At 44.2% G+C, this 19,751-nt stretch overlaps 2 protein-coding genes across 4 annotated transcripts in view; one reads left to right on the top strand and one right to left on the bottom strand.

Moving 5' to 3' along the window:
* The window catches only part of rgs12b (regulator of G protein signaling 12b), a 67,318-nt gene extending 47,567 nt beyond the window's left edge, over positions 1–19,751 (top strand). For 2 of the 3 annotated variants that reach the window (XM_080442919.1, XM_080442920.1), the window contains exons 7-19: positions 1,031–1,200; positions 4,008–4,100; positions 5,297–5,440; positions 6,268–6,450; positions 7,376–7,526; positions 7,851–7,945; positions 9,262–9,480; positions 10,817–10,890; positions 11,246–11,372; positions 11,945–12,041; positions 12,269–12,336; positions 16,084–16,249; positions 16,655–19,751. In XM_080442919.1, the coding sequence (XP_080299045.1) occupies positions 1,031–1,200; positions 4,008–4,100; positions 5,297–5,440; positions 6,268–6,450; positions 7,376–7,526; positions 7,851–7,945; positions 9,262–9,480; positions 10,817–10,890; positions 11,246–11,372; positions 11,945–12,041; positions 12,269–12,336; positions 16,084–16,249; positions 16,655–17,238 (2,171 nt within the window). In that variant the 3' untranslated portion in view covers positions 17,239–19,751. The remainder of the gene's footprint in view (positions 1–1,030; positions 1,201–4,007; positions 4,101–5,296; positions 5,441–6,267; positions 6,451–7,375; positions 7,527–7,850; positions 7,946–9,261; positions 9,481–10,816; positions 10,891–11,245; positions 11,373–11,944; positions 12,042–12,268; positions 12,337–16,083; positions 16,250–16,654) is intronic. The other variant, XM_080442921.1, reaches the window with a different exon arrangement.
* On the bottom strand, positions 1,849–3,063 carry LOC308106027 (tyrosine-protein kinase yes-like; the record flags this gene model as incomplete). The annotated part of the gene is made up of 1 exon (XM_080457023.1): positions 1,849–3,063. One exon carries the CDS (start codon positions 3,061–3,063, stop codon positions 1,849–1,851), a length of 1,215 nt encoding a protein of 404 aa, XP_080313149.1.

The raw sequence follows: 19,751 nt of genomic DNA, 5'->3' as shown, positions 1-19,751 counted from the left end.
TCATCATGTTTGAGGCTACAAAGAGCCATCTATAATACTACAAGCTAACACTGGCTATGCTAAATAACACTGGAATGCTCTGTTGGTTTAACATATTATTATTACTGTGCCTGGGGATAAACTCACAAAAAGACAAAAACTTAATAAGTTTATAATGGAAGACAATGAAGGTCGTTATTACTATTATCCTAGACTGACAGAGTATTAGAGTACTTTCTGGAGTATTGAACTCTGAATCTTTAAAAAAAACTGTATACTGTACTGTCCATTACTTTAAACATTTTGCATCTGAAATGTGATCAGCTCATTTTAAAATATGCCCTTTTCTTTGCACGTCAGCTTTTAATCTGAAGCCATCGCTGTGAACGAGTTGATTCTTAAAGAGCTCATTCAGCTGCTGAAACACAATCATAACGGCTGTTCGTTTTTGGTAGTTGCGTACATGAAGGGCTTCAATATGATGTATATATATTTAAACGGCCGTGTACGATTGACACCTGACCAGCAGCTCAGCCTGTGTTAATTTATCCATTAATGTATCCATTTGTAACTCAGAGAGTGTACAAATGTACATTTGTACACCCAGAGTTAAATGAACACTGAGGATTATTGTGTGTGGTGCTCTACAGTAGTACAGTAGTATCTCTGTTTGTCGAAAAAGTTTGAGTACTTTTGTACTGCAAGAATGTTTTGATGCCAATACTTTTGGCGTAACATTTTATATACAGGCCTTTTACTTGTTACAGAGTATCCTTTTACTTGTTACAGAGTATTTCTATGTTAGTGGTATTGCTACTTTTACTTAAGTAAAATGATCAGAGTGCTTCTTCCACTACTCTGTCTGTCTGTCTGTCTGTCTGTCTGTCTGTCTGTCTGTCTGTCTGTCTGTCTGTCTGTCTGTCTGTCTGTCTGTCTGTCTGTCTGTCTGTCTGTCTGTCTGTCCGTCTGTCTGTCCGTCCAACCATGATAACATGGACACACGGATACTAATTAATCTGATCCTGTGTGTGTGTGTGATCCCCCTGTGCAGAGCTGAACAGTGTGGAACTGCAGGGCTGTGGCAGTGACAACAGTCTGAACAGTAATGCCAGCCTGCCCAGCGTCCAGAGCCACCGGCGGCACACGGAGCGCAGGGTGGCCAGCTGGGCCGTCTGCTTCGAGAGGCTGCTGCAGGACCCTGTGGGAGTGCGCTACTTCTCGGTACGATGATTGCAATCGGCAGGCACTCATGCGCACGCACGCACACACACACAAACAAACAGACGATCCATACATATGCTCCATACTAGACACATTCTAGACAATAATGCTTGCTGTGCATTTTATGTTGATGGTACTGAACAAAATGTTGCCTAGGGGGTTATTCCATTTCAATTACAGGATCTGACCTGATTACCTGACCCATTCTATCATTCTTATATTCTGCAGTGCTGGCTGTGATCTAGTTTGTGTTTTGTTTATCTGACACCAGAATGAATTGTGCTGCTTCTATTCTTTTTTTTATTTTATTTTTTCAAACATTGTCATTGTCATTGTCATTATTTGAACCAAAAATGCTTTCAAATGTGCATTGGTAATTAAAACATCTGCATTACTTGGCAGCATCAAATATATCCACACAAAATAAATGCACCTCTGTAAGTATGCAGGAAATATCCACAGTAAACAAAGAAAATTAATCAACATAAAAAACTAAATCACAGTAAACTGTTTTGAACTCATTTATTTTTCTCAGAATGGAACAGAGCCTTCATCTTCTTTCCAATATGGCTGCTGTTGCATAGAGCCTATATTTGTATTCATATCACCTCCCTTCGGGACGTCGGAAGGGTCAGCATGTACTGGGCTTTACTTCTCTTCTGCGGCCCTTAAGTTGGACCGTATGTGCTCAAAAGTGGGCCTGTCCTCCGGCTCCTGCATCCAGCACAGCAGCATCATGTGGTACAGGGAGTCGGGGCAGCCCTCGGGGCGCGGCATACGGTATCCTCGCTCCAGCTGCCTCATCATCCGTCCGATGGTCCAGCCTGGATAGGGGGTTTCCCCTTTGGTAGCAATCTCAGTGAGCAGAATGCCAAAAGACCAAACGTCTGACTTTATGGTGAATCGTGACTCCAGAAGGGCCTCTGGTGCAGTCCACTTAATGGGAAACATAGCACCTTCTCTGGCCATGTACTCATTGTTCTCTATCAGCCTGGCCAGGCCAAAGTCTGCGATCTTGCACACCAAGTCGTCACTCACCAGGACATTGGCGGCTCTCAGGTCCCTGTGGATGTAATTCATCCTTTCGATGAAAGCCATACCGTCTGCAATCTGTGCAGCCATTTGGACCATCATGGGAGCGTTAAGGGAGGTCCCTTTGACAAAGTCCAGTAAACTTCCTCTGGTCATGAACGGTGTGACTATGTAGATGGGCTCCTCAGAGACCACAGCCAGCAGAGGCACCAGGTTGTCGTGTCTGAGTCTCATCATGATCTGAGCCTCCAGGAGGAAGGCCTCCGACGACATGCTGCCCGGTTTCATCTTCTTTATGGCCACCTCAGTGCTGCCATTCCATGTGCCCTTATAGACCACTCCAAAGTGGCCCTCGGCCACTATGGACTCCAGGCGGAGGGAGTCACGGGGGATCTTCAAGGCACTGAGGGTCTCAGGGATGGCCGTGGGACACACTGTGGTCAGCCTGGGCACCGTTGTGCTTATGTGCTCTGTATAGTATGTGATCAGCTCCTGCAGTGAGCCAAACTTCCTGGACGTGATGAAGTAACCCCCGCTTGCACCGATCCTACGGATCTGTAGCTGGCTCACATGGTCTCTTTTGGTATCGTCCCAGTGTCTGATGAAGAGGGAGTAGGCACCTTCAGCTTTTTCACTTTCTCGGACCAGGAAAGTGCCTTGTTGGTTCCCGTCACTCAGCAGCAGCCTCTCAGCCTCCTTACGGCTCATTTTGCCAAAGAACCACTTTTCTGTCTGGAGGGAGTCATCAGGGGGTACAATGTTGTCGCCACTCATGAGATTGATGATGAGCTTCTCCACCATCAGCTTCACAGCAAAGTCATTTACCGCCATTTTGTTGATGATCTGCAAGCGGTCTCCTTTTTTGAACGACAGACAGATAGATCCTTGTACTTCAAGGCCACAGAGAACGTTAGCACACCAACTGGCTTCAGAGAGATGTGTCGTGGACTGGCCCCGGGAATGAATGACTATCAGGGAATTCAAAGTTGCTCTTTAAAGAGCAAACCCTAAACAAATGAAGCTCCCCCCACAGTCTGTGAGTGTAGGTGTGTTAGCTTCATCAGTGCCACAAAGACAATGGTCATTGTCATTGTAAACTGATTGATGATTGGATTATTGGATGATGAGTTGATCATCTTGATCATTCGTTCTCATGTTTGTTTGTTTTTCGTGACCATATCACCATAATGTTAAGAAGACCTTTTAATAACTCTAAAATGAAAAACAAACAAATGAGACCAAATAATGAGAACATTACTACGTCAAAGAAACCCAACAAATTATACTACAAAAGTGGGCTTTCGGGTGGCGCAGTGGTAAAGTCCCTGCCCACCACAACGGAGGTTGTGGATTCGAATCTACCGCATGCATCCGGCTTTGTCGGACTTCGATGCGAACACAATTGTTCAAGGTTTTTTTATTTTATATTTTCACATACAGGTCTATAATAAAGGGCATACAAAAAAAAACAGTGAATGTATGTTACCCCTCCCACCCCCCCAAAGTTCCCGCTCCGAAAGAGCCACAACCCTGGTATCTCCTTGTACCATTAAAACAAAGGACAATACAGACAAATAAGACACCATTGCAATGAAAAATGAAAACAAGTCAAAAAATAAAAATAAAGTATGTGCTGCTTCTATTCTAATTTATCTCTCAACTGGGTCCTTGTATATCAGGGTCTATTCTATTTTTGTCTCATATATTCTTCTCTGATCCTTTTCTCTTTTTTTTTGTTTTTGTCTTGTGTGTGTGTGTGTGTGTTTGTGCCGCAGGAGTTTCTGAAGAAAGAGTTCAGTGAAGAGAACATAGTGTTCTGGCAGGCCTGTGAGTTCTTCAGCCATGTCCCGGAGAATGACAAGAAACAGGTAACACCTACAGTACGGTGGACCAGGGTCTCTAATTAACACCCGCCAACTGCGCCAAATGCAGCTACATTTTCCGTTCTGACATCAGCTACTCTCCATCGCAGCTCTCTGCTCAACAGTCACTCGCCACCAGTCTGCCACCACCTACCATTAATTACCCACTTTAACTCTGGTGTCCCCAGTTTTGGGCATGTCATCATAGGTGATAAACTTAAAAAAAGCAGAATTTTCTTTTTTTAACCCATTGAGACCTGAGGCGATTCTTAAAAATGTTTTCTAAATCCTAAAAGTTAAAAAAAGAAAAGAAAAAAAGAAATCACGATTTTTCAAAAATAGCAGATCTACAAGCTCATAGCGCGGCACTCGGTGCCGCGCTATGAGCTTGTATATCTGCTATTTTTGAATAGCCAAAGAAATCTAAAGTGACACATATGCATTCCAGGTATTAAAGGGTTAAAAGGTCGGCCTGCTTTTTTCTTTAAAAACAATCCAAAGTAGTAGATCTACTTGCTTACATGTTGTGACGCGTTGTGATCTTGTCGATCGGCTATGTTTGCTATTTTTGAAATGGGGCTTAAGTTGTTAACTAGCTATTTTGTGGCGACATTTACAAGGAGTAAGCCAACCTTTAAAACGATACCCAACTGATGAAACGGAGGACGAAGCACAATAAAATGTTAAGTTTTGCGAGAAATTGAGGATTGTATTAAACATAATACCTTATATACACACACACACACACACACACACACACACACACACACACACACACACACACACACACACACACACACACACACACACACACACACACACACACACACACACACACACACACACACAATCTGGTGTTAATTTAACTATGAAACATTGCAGATTTGACTGTAATTACATACACATACTGTACTACAGAGGCCAATCACATTGTTTGGCATAGATGCATGAATCTGACTCCAGGTGCTATACAGATGATAGAACAACCCCTTCATCTTTCGCTCTCATATGTTTTTGTCTCATTTTCTTCTCTCTCTTTCATCCTCCGATCGCCGTCTCCTTTGTCTTTCTGCACGTCCAACTCTCTTTCATACTTGTCTCGTCTCCACATCCCTCTCTTGACCTCTCTCCATCTCCCCCCCCCCCCTCTCCCTCCCCTCTCTCTCTTTCTCTCTCTCTCCCTCTGTTATCTGTTCTTCCAGTTGTCTCAACGTGCCAGGGAGATCTACAACAGTTTCCTGTCCAGCAAGGCCACAACACCAGTCAACATCGACAGCCAGGCGCAGCTGGCTGATGACATTTTGAACGCCCCCCGCCCTGATATGTTCAAGGAACAACAGCTGCAGGTGGCATGGAGCGCACACACCCACACACGCACAGATGCATGCACGCACAACCATCAAACATACAAACAGGCACACACGTACATGCTAGAATTAAGTTAGTGATGAACAATCACTCAACATCAACAAGTGTTGATATATGATGGTGTTCTAAATCCGACTCAAGATGCAGTTATATCTCAACACTCTAGTTGTTGACACGGTGTGATGTCTCCCATGTATCTGCAGTATCATCTCGAATGGCATGACGGCTCAGAATGGCTGCATACTGTAGATACATTTTTGTTTATTTGTGGTGTGAGGGGATTGGTTTGTTTACTGGCTGAATAGCTGCATTGATTGCAGCAGCTCAAATGTTCAAACTCTGATAAGAGTCACAAGTCTGGGGCGATCCACAAGTCAGCGCATACCACTTAAATAATGCTATAATCCTTCATGCAGCTGACCCAGGTTTGATTCTTTCTGACCCGAGGCTCTTTGCTGCATGTCATCCATGTCTCTCTCTCACTGTTATCGGAAATAAAGCAGAAATGACAACAAAAAATATTATTATAAAAAAGGGTCACAATACTGTCAGAGCAGCAGTTCCACAAAAACACACACACACACGCACACGCACACGCACACACGCACACACACACACAGAGGCTTTCTTAGAATCTTGCTGACTTTGCTGAGATCTTGTGGCGCCATTGTCACCAGATTAACACCTAATACATACGGAACTGTGAAGATCAACATTGAGTTTTTGGATTCTTTCTGAACCTTGTACTTCCTTCCTTCCTTCCTTCCCCCCTTTCACTCCTGGTCCTCACCCGCTGCTTCTCCAGATCTTCAACCTGATGAAGTTTGACAGCTACACACGGTTTCTCAAGTCTCTGCTCTATCAGGAGTGTATGCTGGCGGAGGTGGAGGGTCGGCCCCTGCCGGACCCCTACCACGTCCCCAGCAGCCCCACCTCCAAACACAGTACCACAGGCTCTGACCGATCCAACCTCTCCACGCCCAAGAAGGTAAAACGGCAAAATCCCAATTTTGTAAGAAATGGACCCAGATGGACCCTACATTTTTCACACTCACAGTTAACTGTTTTCATGTCCTACCCAAGATTCGAACCTGGGTCCCCCGCGTACGTGCTGACATTGTTACCACACACTTAATTACTCAGGGAAGAAGTGCTGTAGAATTTTGACCTTCGTACTATGTTAACCGGTAGTGGTCCTACACTACCACAGGATCTACATTTCTCAATAAAACAGCAGGTTGACCAAGTACAACCACCTCAGTTGTGTTAGTTCTATTATATAACATATTCTACCATACAGATTGGTCCAAATAAAAATGTATTCCCCAAAAGAATAGAATAGGGTGGCAGAGTTAAAATAGCTACTGTAAATGAACATGTGCAGATTTGAATACATGTGCCAGTTATTACAAGAACAGGGTGATCAGGAATGCAACTGCTCTTCATCAAAGTTGTTTTTGCGTCAGCAGTGAGACACAGGCTATCACACAGGTGATAATTCTTACTGTTCTTAAATATAAGCAACATAAAGCTCCAGCTATTTGTTGTAAAAGTAATGGATCACCCTGATTATATACAACCATTCATTTAGAGTCTTTACGTTCGACAAAAGACGCCACATCTGATAGCATACGGCTGTTTGTGTGTGTGGGTGTGCTTGCGTGTCTCTCACACACACACACACACACACACACACACACACACACACACACACACACACACACACACACACACACACAGCCCCACACACACACGCACACTACACCCTCATATGCACACACTGGAGTGTGTGCTGCATCTTGTCATTTTTATCTCTTAGTTGAACACAAACTTCCTAACTGCCTTTGGCAGCAAACAAATCCATTTTTATTGCAGCTGTGTTCCCTTCATGTTTGTGCCTGTATGTTTTGTAGGAGGACAAGAAGACCAAGTCAGGTCGTTCTCTGGACAATGAGTGCCGGGATGACTCCGGGGACAGGAAGAAGGGCATGTTCTTTTCCTGGTCCCGCAACAGGAGCTTTGGCAAAGGCCCCAAGAAACGAGACCTGGCCGATTTCAACTACAGTCAGTTATAAATTCTCGGTTTTGAGCATTGCACGATTTTCTTCAAAGAAAGGGTTTTAATTCCACCATTCTCAAACAATAAAATTGCAGAGTTGAGTCAGAACTGAAAGTCAGAACTGAAATTATCCTATAAAGATTTGCCTATTAAATAATATCCCATTAGATGCTACTAGGTGTCTTTTTTGATACCTTGGAAAATTGAATGATTTTGTAGCATTGTGGAATTTAAACCCTTTAAAATTCTGTCTTCGTAAGCTTAGCAGCTGGGCCATTTCAGTCCACACAATGCTAATGAGCTACTTCTTTTTCTTTTTTTGTGGTCAGATTTCTCGGGCAGCAATGGCCGCCGGGAATCCCAGGGTTCCCTGTCTTCTGGAGCCAGTCTGGAGCTGGGGACGCCAGGGTCAGGGAAGAACGAGGTCAGTGTGAACCAGGGTTTTTAGAGTTAAATACTATACTAAAACTAACGAAATAACCAAATCTAGAATTGACAGTTGTTAACAGAAATACAAATAAAAATTAGGTTTTACAGAAAAGATAACCAACTGTATTTTGTGTTTACAAAACAAACTAAAACGAACTGAAATCATCAGAGAAAATGGCCTTAGTTTTAGTCTTTGTCAATATTTCATACATGAGTCATTTATCTGTGCCAGTTCTAAGCTCTGTTGTGAAAAGCTGTAAAAGTTCTTCAAAAATAGAGAAAATAGATCTACAAGCTCACGAGTCACGACACATCGTGATGCGACACGTTTTCAGCTTGTAGATGAGCTATATTCTGAGCTTTTGGAATCTTGCCCGAGTACCCCATATTACAATAAATAAAAATAAAACTTATAAAAAATAAATAAATACAAAATAGCTAAACTAGCAAACCCATTGAAATGTTTTAAACTAATAAACATTTAAAAACTAGGTCTGGACTTGGACTTGGACGTACCCATAAGGGTCCATTTGGACCGCTGGTGATCCCCAGACCGGACGTTGAGAACCAGTGAGTTATGGGGGATGAACTAATCATTGTGGACTCCCTCTTCGGCAATGGCCATCTCGGGGAAACGGCTGCAATGGGAGCACTTAAAGACTGAATAATGAAGTGAAACGAAATGGAAATTCAAGGCTGAGTGTCAGGCTAGCGTCATGGGTCTACTTAAACAAACACATCTGTCACGGCAGATGGCTTCCTTCTTTATTACTGCTATAACACAACCTGCTCTTGTCCACCGTCATCCCTTTCCACTTTTCTGTATCGCCACGCTCATCCTCCCTTTCATAACATGAGGAATGGTGCTGGAATCGCCTCCAGCATGTCAAGATGACCATAAAGGTCTTAAAGGTCAGGTTCTTGTTTAGCTGACTCTGAATAACGACCACTATGGTCGATATACCGAGTCAGCACGCGGTACAATCAGACCGGTTCTCCCCTCACAGCTGTCCCTCTCGGTTTTCTTCACCTCATCTCTCTTAACCCATTAAAAGCGGTAAAGCATCTGTGTCGTTTTAGATTTTAGCGCGATTTTAGCGCGTCACTTGGTGTCGCACTGCGAGCTTGTACATCTGCTATTTTTGATTTTCTTTTGAAAAATCTTGTGTGAGAACTACTGATCTACTAGGCATTTGTAGAATCGACCTCAGGTCTTAATGGATTAATTCTTTCTTCTCTCAAACCCATATTTTAACATCCTTTATTTCCTCCCTCTTCTCTTCTCCTGCCGTCCATCGTTCCTCCCCGCAGGGAGACCCCCAGTCCCGCAGCACCGCCTCGGCGGCGGCGGACCGTGGCAGCGGTGGCAGCACCCCCCTGAGGCAGTGTAACATCAACCTCCCGGACGGCTCGTGCTGCTCTGTGCCGCTGCGGGCGGGGGTGTCCATCAGAGACCTCCTGCTTGGCCTCTGCGAGAAACTCTGCATCAACCTGGCAGCCGTGGACCTCTTCCTGGTCGGAGGGGAGAAGGTAGAGCACAAAGATGGATGTTCCACCCTGGAAGTAGATTGCACATGAATGTCATTAGCCCAGGTGGCAAGTTATTGGAAGCATGTTGACTGTACTGCATCAGGCCCTGAGTTAACCACTTAAATCCCTATATCCTTCGTTGATCAAGCTCCTACAGGAGTCTATACTATCCTTTTTCGAAAATAGCCGATCTGCAAGCTCACAACATGTCACAACGCGGTTAATACAGTGCTAAAACCTTATGGGATATTTTTCTATACCATTGATTGACGTTGTTCTTTTGATACCGCATGAGCCTGCATTTACACCAAGTTATGCTGCAACACACTGGGGGATTAAATATACAGCACTGAAATGTGTTCTGTAACGGACACACTTTTCAATATCACTGGCTCACAGTCACACGACACACAGAGATGCTTTCTTATGCCCAGTTGTCCACGTCCAGTACACAAATACATGGCAGAGGCGCCGGAATCAGGGGCGTAGCACCAAATTCTGGGCCCTGGGGACAAAGATTCACTGTGGGCCCCCCTATGATTTTCTTTCTTTAAAAAATACCAAAAAAGAATATATATATATTATTATTATTTTTTTGGGGGGGGGCCTAGTAACTCAGTCCCACTTACACCCCCCCCTGTGACGCCCCTGGCCGGAATGGAATATGACCTGGGGGGACACATCAGGGACACATGCACGCACGCGAAGCGCGCGTGCATGTGGACCGTACGGGTTATTTCGGGTGGGTTTGTTGATTTTTGGGGGGGATAATTTGGTTATTTCGGTTAATTCGGTTCGGTTCGCCTCGCGGTGGTCGCGAGGTGCGGGGGACTGGACTGATTCTATTATTTATTTAAAAAAAAAAGGAAAAAAACATTATTATTATTATTATTTTTTAATTATATTTTTTTTGGCTGGACTGAATAGTGGGGGGAGACATGTGTCCTTTAATTAAACAGGCGCCGGCGCCACTGATACACGGTCTCTCTCTCTTTCTCTCTCCCACACACAGTCACACACACAGTCAGTCTCTCTCTCTCACACACACACACACACACACACACACACACACACACACACACACACACACACACACACACACCCCTTTCATATAACTCAATGGCTGCAGGCATGCATTTACTGTATGTGTATACTCAAGGATCAAGGTTTCTTTATTGTTGCATCATGTTACATAAGGGTACAAATCTTTACTGTACTGTATACAGTATGTACATCAAGAGTCGGTGCCATTAAATACTGTAGGTGCTGCAGGGAATACACTAGATGACTGGCTGACATTAATCCAATCTCTCTCTCTCTCTCTCTCCCCCCTCAGCCCCTGGTTCTGGATCAGGACTGTATGACTCTGTGTTCTCGGGATCTCAGACTGGAGAAGCGCACTCTCTTCAGGTACAATGACATGAAGTTATTGTCAGCTTGATATTATAGATATTCTGTGTCAGTTTAGGTATTTGTACTAGCTTTTATTGTAAACTATTAATCCTTCTCTTTATGCGGAAAGCAAACAGACAGACAGAAGTGAAATGTCACAACTGTATAATTCTTTTCATAATTTATGGCATGACTGGATCCACATCGGAGCTATTTTTAAACTGAAAAAGATAGCATGTCTATTCCTGAGAGATGCATATATCTGCAAGTAAATTAAACCTATGAATCAAAATGGCCCCCATCCACTGACTGCTTCCAAGACTGGTGGGAGTAAAGGCTCATTGTATTATATGTTCTCCCCGCTCCTTCCCAGACTGGACCTGGTTCCTATCAACCGTTCAGTGGGTCTGAAGGCCAAACCCACCAAGCCAGTGACTGAAGTTCTTCGGCCTGTGGTGGCCAAATATGGCCTGCACCTGCCTGACCTTGTGGCACGCATCGTATGTCCGCCTCCCTTTGAATGTCTTTAAGTGTGTTTGTGAAAGAGGAGGGTTCAATACCCTTTCTCCACCAAAATTTGCGCTTATATGCAGGGGTTTTAAATGTGCATAAACCCAATTTTTTTGTGGAAAATTAGCATGTCTACCTCGGTGTCATGTTTCCATCACTGCCGATCAGACCTGAAGCCAATATGATGGATGATTTTATTTTGTCTTTGAACACAAGTGTTTTATACGGAATTATCGTGATGGCATCAATCCAATGCAAAAAGAGCGATAGAATGCATAGATGTTGGTAGCAGCATAGGTACTAATAAATAAACAATAAAAAGTCAGTGTATGTACAGTGAGGAGTTCATTAGTCCGGCGGGGACTACTGCAGAGTCCTTTCTCCCAGCAATGAATGCTGATTGTAACCTTTCTCTCTAAAGACAAAAGCCTGGTGTTGGTGTGTTTCTTTGCCAATGGGAAAGGGACTTACAGTAGTTATAATTGTTCTAATATTAATCGTGTGTGTGTGTGTGTGTGTGTGTGTGTGTGTGTGTGTGTGTGTGTGTGTGTGTGTGTTGCAGAGTGGAGAATCAGAACCACTAGATCTGGGTCTTCCTATATCAAACCTGGATGGGCTCAGAGTAGTATTAGACATAGCAGACCACATTTCTGGAAAAGGTAAGGCGCACACACACACAAAATAAATTTTAAAACACTACTTATTTCAATGGTGGCTGATAATTAGACATGATTAACACACCTGAGGATATTAAATATAAATCCCAGTTTGAAACTTGGCTGGGATACTGCCGTATCACCAATGAGTATTATGTTTCTTAGCAATAACATTGATTAGCTGTCATCAGTGGGTCATCACATGCATTTCCCTGTGCTTCCTCCAACAGACAAACAGAAAGTCACCCCGTCCAAGAGTCATAACCCCGCCTCTACGAGCAGGAGCCAATCAGCAACAGTAAGACCTTAACCCACTTCGCACTGCACTTCCTGTTTGTCATGACTCTGGAATGTTCCACCACTCACCGAATGTATGTACTTGCTGGTGGATGATGTCACGCTACTACTAAGTGTCTCTTTTGCCTTGTCTTCAGTCACCCATGTCTCTTTGCCATGTGTTTAAATCACTGTGCACCCATGTACTGTATGATGTTTGTCTTGGGGTGGGACTGGACTTTGTGTGATTGTGTATGTGTGCAACGCCAGCGCTGGCCAACAGTCCTGTCACACTCTCCCAAGTGTTCCTAATGTTCTGTTACTGTGATCTGCCTGTGGCTGAGAGCAATGTTAACTTTCCTCTCTGGTTTCTTGGTTTTTCCTCCCTAACAACCCCCACACTGCCGGGGGTACAAGCCCAGCGAGGGAGAGTCTTTGCTGGGTCTCCCAACTTCCAAAAGCCCTCCTTTTATGTATCTGGATAAATGGAAGTCAGCTGGTGGTGGTAGACCTTTTGGAATGCTGTGGGAATTTGATTCCTTATCAGTGGGGTTCTTAACGGCCATCTGTAAAGGCTTTGACATGTCTGTTGAATCTAAACGGATTTGCCTAAAATGGTGTCATTTCCCACTTTGGGGGTTATAGTGTGGTTGGAGGTTAATGTGGTCGTCTGTGGTGTTGTGGTGTCAGTCTTTCAGCCTAATTCATACTCAATGCAGTATAATTAGGCTTTATCAGGGACAGTGTGCTGTTGCTGTCAACCTTCATTGGTGGATGTTTTCATTGTCTGAATGGATTGGAACATTTATTTTCCCTTATGTCTACACTTAGTATGACGTCATCAGTGTTAATTTAACTCTGAGAGTGTAGAAATGTAACTAAATGGACCCTTACAGGTCCATTTGGTTACATTTGTACACACTGAGTTACAAAGGGATACTTTGACACTGAGGATTTTAGTGTTTTATCGAAAAACAAATGCTAGTTGTGATATATTTCAGTGAAATTGAATGACATCTCTTTGATCTCTTTTGATTGGATGAGTAAAATCCAGCCAGTATGTTTCACTATCGTTCACTTAACATGAACCATCATCATTGTTGTCTCCGCCAGGCCGAAGGTGTGGCCAAGACTATGTTTTGCACCCTGTCTGTCCGTCCGTCTGTGAGCAGCTAATCTCCGGCACCGTTGGCCCGATCGACGTGAAACTGTGCATACACACTCCCTGGATGCCAGAGCAAAACCTCTGCGCCAAATTTTTCACATCACCCTGTTATAGCGCCACTAGGAGGCCGATTTTTGCTAAACACAAATTATATTACTCCTACAGATTTTGTTCAAACATCATGCAAATCAGTACACATTATCTCTATAGTCATGTGATCAAGACGGATCTGACAGATTTTTAAAAAATCTGGTTGGCGAATTCCAAACATTGCTGGCCCACAATAACCTACCTGACCTGGCGGAGACCTGTGCTCCGAGGAGCACTTTTTCTAGTTCTAGATTGAGTTTGTCCTTCACAACATCAAAACGAAAGGTGGTCCTTGTTAAACCCGCCCCCCGCCCCCCTCCCCCCTCCCCCATTCCCATCGTAATTATTTGTTCTCATTATAACAGTTCACTCCCTCTCCTTTCCGTCCACAAACGAGATTCCTATCACATTTTACAAATTCTTGACTGGTGGAAGTGAAAAACACAGTGGCCCTCATTTATCAACGCGGTGCAGCCCAAATAATGGGCGTACGGCGAGATCACCGCACCTTTCGGCATTTATCAATATATCCTGACTTGGGCTTCATCCTACCGTAAGCTGAAATCTCACGTCTGGTCGAGACCAGTTGTTGACGTTGGCTGCGCCCGTTTATTCCATTCCAGACATGCGGAGCAGCATTGTCTGACTGTCTGACAGGCATCTGGACACATAATCCACTCCTAAATGTATATCTACACTAATAAATAATCCCTGTGAAAATATAACATTTTATAAATTAATTTATACAAACTGCTTTAACAGTCATTCAGTTGCATTGGCTATGTTAAAATAGCAGATCTAAGCTCAAAAACGGGTCGCATCGCCACTCGTTGTGAGCTTGTAGATCTGCTATTTTCAAAATATACAGCGCTTCTGCGAGCGCATTTTCGGGACTCCCGACGATCTTTTCATGGACAGTGAGGTGTACAAACTTACAGTAGCTTGTCCTATGTTAGGGAGTTATGTCATAGAGAGTTATGAAGACTACAACCTTGCTGGGTTAACGATATAAACCCGACGCTCCAATCTCTTATTAACGTGGCGGAATCACTGCCGCGGAATGACTGCCGCCCGTCCGAGTCTCACGGGGAATATCCTACATGACTGCTTGTGCACTGCTCGGTATGGGTTAAATAAATTAATATACAAACGTATTCCATTCATGGCGATGTGATTGGTATCATAATATGTCATTCATGTAGGCTACAAGCCTACGTGACAAAGATTGTACCGCTACGGATTACATGAAAGACACAGTTGGGCGTGTGTGTGTGTGTGTGTGTGTGTGTGTGTGTGAGTGTGTGAGAGAGAGAGAGAGAGAGGTGAGGCGTGTGCGTGTGCGTGTGTGTGTGTGTGTGTGTGTGACTTGACAGGCGGCGAGGCGATCGGGGGAAACTCTTTCTTATTGGCTTTTGATGTCTTTGGTCGTATTCTGATTCTTCTTCATGTCGTAAAATCGGGGCGTTTTGAGAATATTTAAGGGCGTGTTATTTAAATGACGCTCGTTTTCAGACGTGAGATTTATCAAAGCTCCGACCTGATGTACGCCAGGATTGGCTGTGTAGGATCCGTTGATAAATGTGACTTTGACGTTGGTGTACGCCGAATATATGGAAAAATATAAGCCGGTTTATACGCTGCGTTGATAAATGAGGGCCAGTGAGTTTGCAAACTCCAATCGGTTGAGGCAGATTCGAGTTTTGTGTAGACCATTACCTTTCAATAACCAGACACCTCTGAGTGCATTATCCCATGTAATATCATGGTCATTTGCCAAACATTACCATTAAGGAATGCTATTCATATTCTGGAACATTTTGTATTGAAAATAAAAACCTTTTATGAGCATTACAGTATCTCCAGCATCTAGGAAAACTTTTCTAGTCTCATAGTAGCCCCATCTTTGACCTTGCCCCGTCACTGTAGCTCGGGAAAGCCTGTGCCAGATTTCCAAAATAAAAACACAGAAGCAAGCTCTTCATCAGTGCCTGGACACTACTGCTGATGGGGAGCACGCTTCCAGGAATTTTACATTCCTAGGACCATGTCAGTACCTTCAAATTTGCGATGCAATGTTGGAAAATAGTTAAAAATGCCCCTATTCGCCCAGGTCTGGGTGGCAATGCTATGTGACCGAGTCCCGAGCTACAGCAATGGGTGGCTTCACAGACGGGGCTAGTAGTTATGAAGTGCCTCAAATTAAATCAATTACCCAACATATAAACGCAAGAAAGGTTTTGCTAGCGCTATCTTGATGTAACCATGATGCTCGCTGGATCCTATATTTGTGACTTAAACCAGAAAAAGACAACCCGAGTCCTTCATATGCACTACAATCACATGTTTCACCTGCACCCACATCAGCATAATACTCTATACAAAATTCTCACAAGGACACCCAGCCAAGCATTGTCATAAAATGCCTCGTCATAACCTGTCCCCCATACCAAGAACATCATGACCCTTGACCGCCAGGGTCTTAACGTCCCGCTCCGCTCTCCTTGTGGCCTTCAGGACGGGCCATCTGAGAAAGCCGGCTCGGCTCACCCCCGTGGGGAGAACGGCAAGGCTGGCTCCGGCCCAGACAAGAGTGCTCAGCCCTTACCCAACCATTCTGTCTCTCTCCATAAGGCGCCGGAAAAGAGAAAGCAGAAAAAGATTAATATAGACGAAGCTGAAGGTAAAGAACAAACGCCTTCCCTCTCTTTTCTCTTGTGTGATCCTCTTCTTCCTGTAGACCTGTAGCTGGGCCGCTGTGGCCACACTAACCCTGTTTGCCTGTCTGCAGTATTGCAGAAGCAGCACCAATGCTTTCAGTGCTAGCTAGCTACATGTAGCACAAGTCACCCACTCTCACACTGAATGTAGCTTTGATTTGTCCTAACTGATTTATGCACACCCTATTCTTCTGCATGCTCTGACGTAGAATTGTAGCAGTCAGATTTGTTTTTGTCAAATTATTCATTTGTTTATGTGTGTGCGTGCATGTGTGCATATTGCACTTGTGCAAATGCTGTTTGTGTGTATATTTGTGTGTGTGTGTGTGTGTGTGTATGTGTGCATATGTATGCATGTTCACCTGCAGAGTTCTTCAACCTCATATCCAAAGCTCAGAGCAAGCGAGCAGACGACCAGCGAGGTTTGCTAAACAAGAGCGATTTACAGCTCCCAGAATTCCTGCGCCTGACATCGCCGGTGGCAACGAACCAGGCTGGTCCTTCTCCCTATGACCCCGAACCAACGTCCTCCACCCCCACCTCCTGCAAGGCTGGCAGCGGCGGCTTCCCGAGCAACAGTCGCCGGGGCAACAGCAAGGAAAACGACAACGACCGAGGAGGGGGAAGCCACTCCCACTCGCTCAGCGCAGGCCACCTATCACAGAGCTTGGACTCTCCGCTGGGCGGCGGTGGGGGGGGAGGGTGCAGGAGAGCCAGGCCCCCTCCCCCGTTCCCTGGCGCTCTTTCCCCCATCGACCCGTCCCAGCGCGGCCTCCCCCAGGACTCAGACAGGATGCTGCAGGAGGACACCCTGTCTGATTTAACTCTGGTGGGAGAGGGAGACATTAACAGCCCCAGCCTCACCTATGTCACTCCCTCGCCCCTTCCGTCCAAACCTCAGCAACAGCAAGCATGCCATGGCTGGCCCAACTCAGGTACTTCCCCTGTGTGAACTCTGAACTTCATCACCTTTCCCTCCTGCATCCACGTGGCCATACTGTATTAAGCTCTTCTCCCTGAGTCACTCGTGGGTAGAAAAAAGGCGATGGGGAAACCCAATAAATTGGGCAAAAGTCAGTGTGAAGTCCCCTTTTCCCTGAGGGCTCAGGGCAGACCCTGGTCTGTGTTCCTGTTCAGCGGCTCCCAGACTGCATCCTGCTCTCTAAAGCTTAACTTGTTTGCATTTCAACCGAAATCATATTTCTAGTTTTATACTGGTGATCACATTATAGTATTAGGTATCACTTTCAACAAATGCTGGCTATGTTTTCCAGTGGAGCTCAACAGACTAACGAAGGTTTGTCCAACGCTCGGCATAGCCACATTTCTAATAGGCACATGTCTTAGAGACTAACTGGGAAACAGGCGTAAAGTGTTAGCTTGTTAAGATATATGACACAAAGGCAGGAGGGAAAGGATGCATTCAAAGATGCAGTGAAATCCTCAGTGTTAGTTAAACTAAAACTGAATATTTCGTACCCTTCCTGGTGTGCTCTGTTTCTGTGTGAACTCTGAAGTGAACTTGCTGTGGATTTGTGTTTTTTTTCTTCAGACTAGCTCAAAACTAGTTGGTGAGTTTCTGAAGATCAGTTCAAACAAACTCCCTCCTTTGTCCCTAGTGTACAGAACCTAAAAATGCACTTTAGTCAATTATAAAAAGAGATTTCTTTGTACATGACCTATATTTGATCCCCCCCTTCCCCTTATTATTATTTTTTGTCTTGTTCTTTGAACTCAGCCCTGTTCTGTGCTACAGACAATTAGGTTTTCATAGACTCTCCAACAGTCACAAGCTTTTCCAATCCTAAAACGTCATGGAATTTTACCTTGGGTTCTAAAGCCACATTAGTGCGCTTTTTAGTGGATTCTGCTTAGGGGTGTAAATGTATAATTTTAGCTTGCTACAGATTTTGAACCAAGTGACCCATGTTTCCATGCTGCTTCTGGCTCTCTCGCGGGCGCGTACAGACACACACACACACACACACACACACACACACACACACACACACACACACACACACACACACACACACACACACACACACACACACACACACACACACACACACACACACACGCCCTTCAGTCACCTGAGGGCAGAACTTTTTTGTTTTCACTATTGTGTTCTTGCCTCAGGCATTTCTCATGTCAGCGGTTAAAACAGAAATACATTGCATGCGCTTGCAATCACTCGCATAAAACCACACATGCATAGACATGCACAATGTCTCCACACACAGCAGACCTTTCTGCACAGACTTTGAAATGTACGTCCAGTTAAATGTGCACATTGGTGTGGGCTGGGCGATATTTATAAAAATGTATATCACGCGTGGCGCGTATGTATCGTGCGTAGCGTGTACACACACACACACACACACACACACACACACACACACACACACACACACACACGTGCACATTTTAGACAAGCACACACAAAGAAAAGCGTCATCGACTATTCACAGCTTTTTTACTATAAAGCATTTTGTTTAAGGCATGCTTCAGAAGAAGTTTTGATCACTGGACGCTCGCCTAAGTGTGACAGATTAATCGGTGTTAAGTGTATAATATGTGATTCACCCACACACTGCTGACAGACAGAATGTGGCCCTGCTGTACAGTTACGAAAAAAATAAACCTACATTAGTTTGGGGACATTTTTTTTTAGCTCATCCCGAAATTATATTTTAGTTTTTCAACTTGTCTGCTCAGCCGTGCAGCATAAGGAACACTGTCATGAACAAATTGAGATAGGATGTTGCAAAGATGAATTAGCTTTGCATCAATGGTTTTCCCCCCCACATTAATTCTTGGATGATTTATCACATATGCCAACTATCGTTGATGGTGGATTCAATTACCCCTATCGCCAAGGCCTATGTTGGTCCATCCCTCCACATTTATTTGACTCTTTTCTGCACCTTTCTGCACAGCACAACACAACAGGGCTTGGTCTGGTGCCATTCATCTCAGACAATCCTCCGTCCAGTTCCTTCTTAATGGAGAAATCTCCTTAGCCTTACTGCAACACTGTTAATTACATTCTATCACATTCTAACCTTTAAGCTTCTCGTTAGGTATCTCTTTTTCAGTCTTTAGCAATTCAACAATGCATCGAAACTGCTCATCCTTACGATGCCTCGACAAAGAGAACCGGACTAACAAATCAAAATGTAAATTTGTTGTGTAATATATTACAAAGAAAACATTAATTTATCCCACGACTCTTCTTTTTTTTATTATACTGTTTCGATGAAAAGTATTAATTTGTATATAGTCAACTTATTTTGGAACGCACCGTTTTACTGTAGCCATTGTTGAATTGCATCTCAGTCACGATGTTTCTTCACTTTGAGAGTTGCCATATATTCTGTTCAGTTAAAGATTGACTGTACTATCTGTAAATAGATCTAATAAATGTTCTAGAGGTGTAAGTCACTCTGTAGAGCCTCATGTGAA

This window comes from Gymnoscopelus braueri, assembly GCF_963280865.1.
Source record: "Gymnoscopelus braueri genome assembly, chromosome: 2".
In the NCBI taxonomy this organism is placed as follows: Eukaryota; Metazoa; Chordata; class Actinopteri; order Myctophiformes; family Myctophidae; genus Gymnoscopelus; species Gymnoscopelus braueri.
Note: the sequence above shows the minus strand (reverse complement) of the source record. Positions and strands in the feature narration are given on the sequence as shown.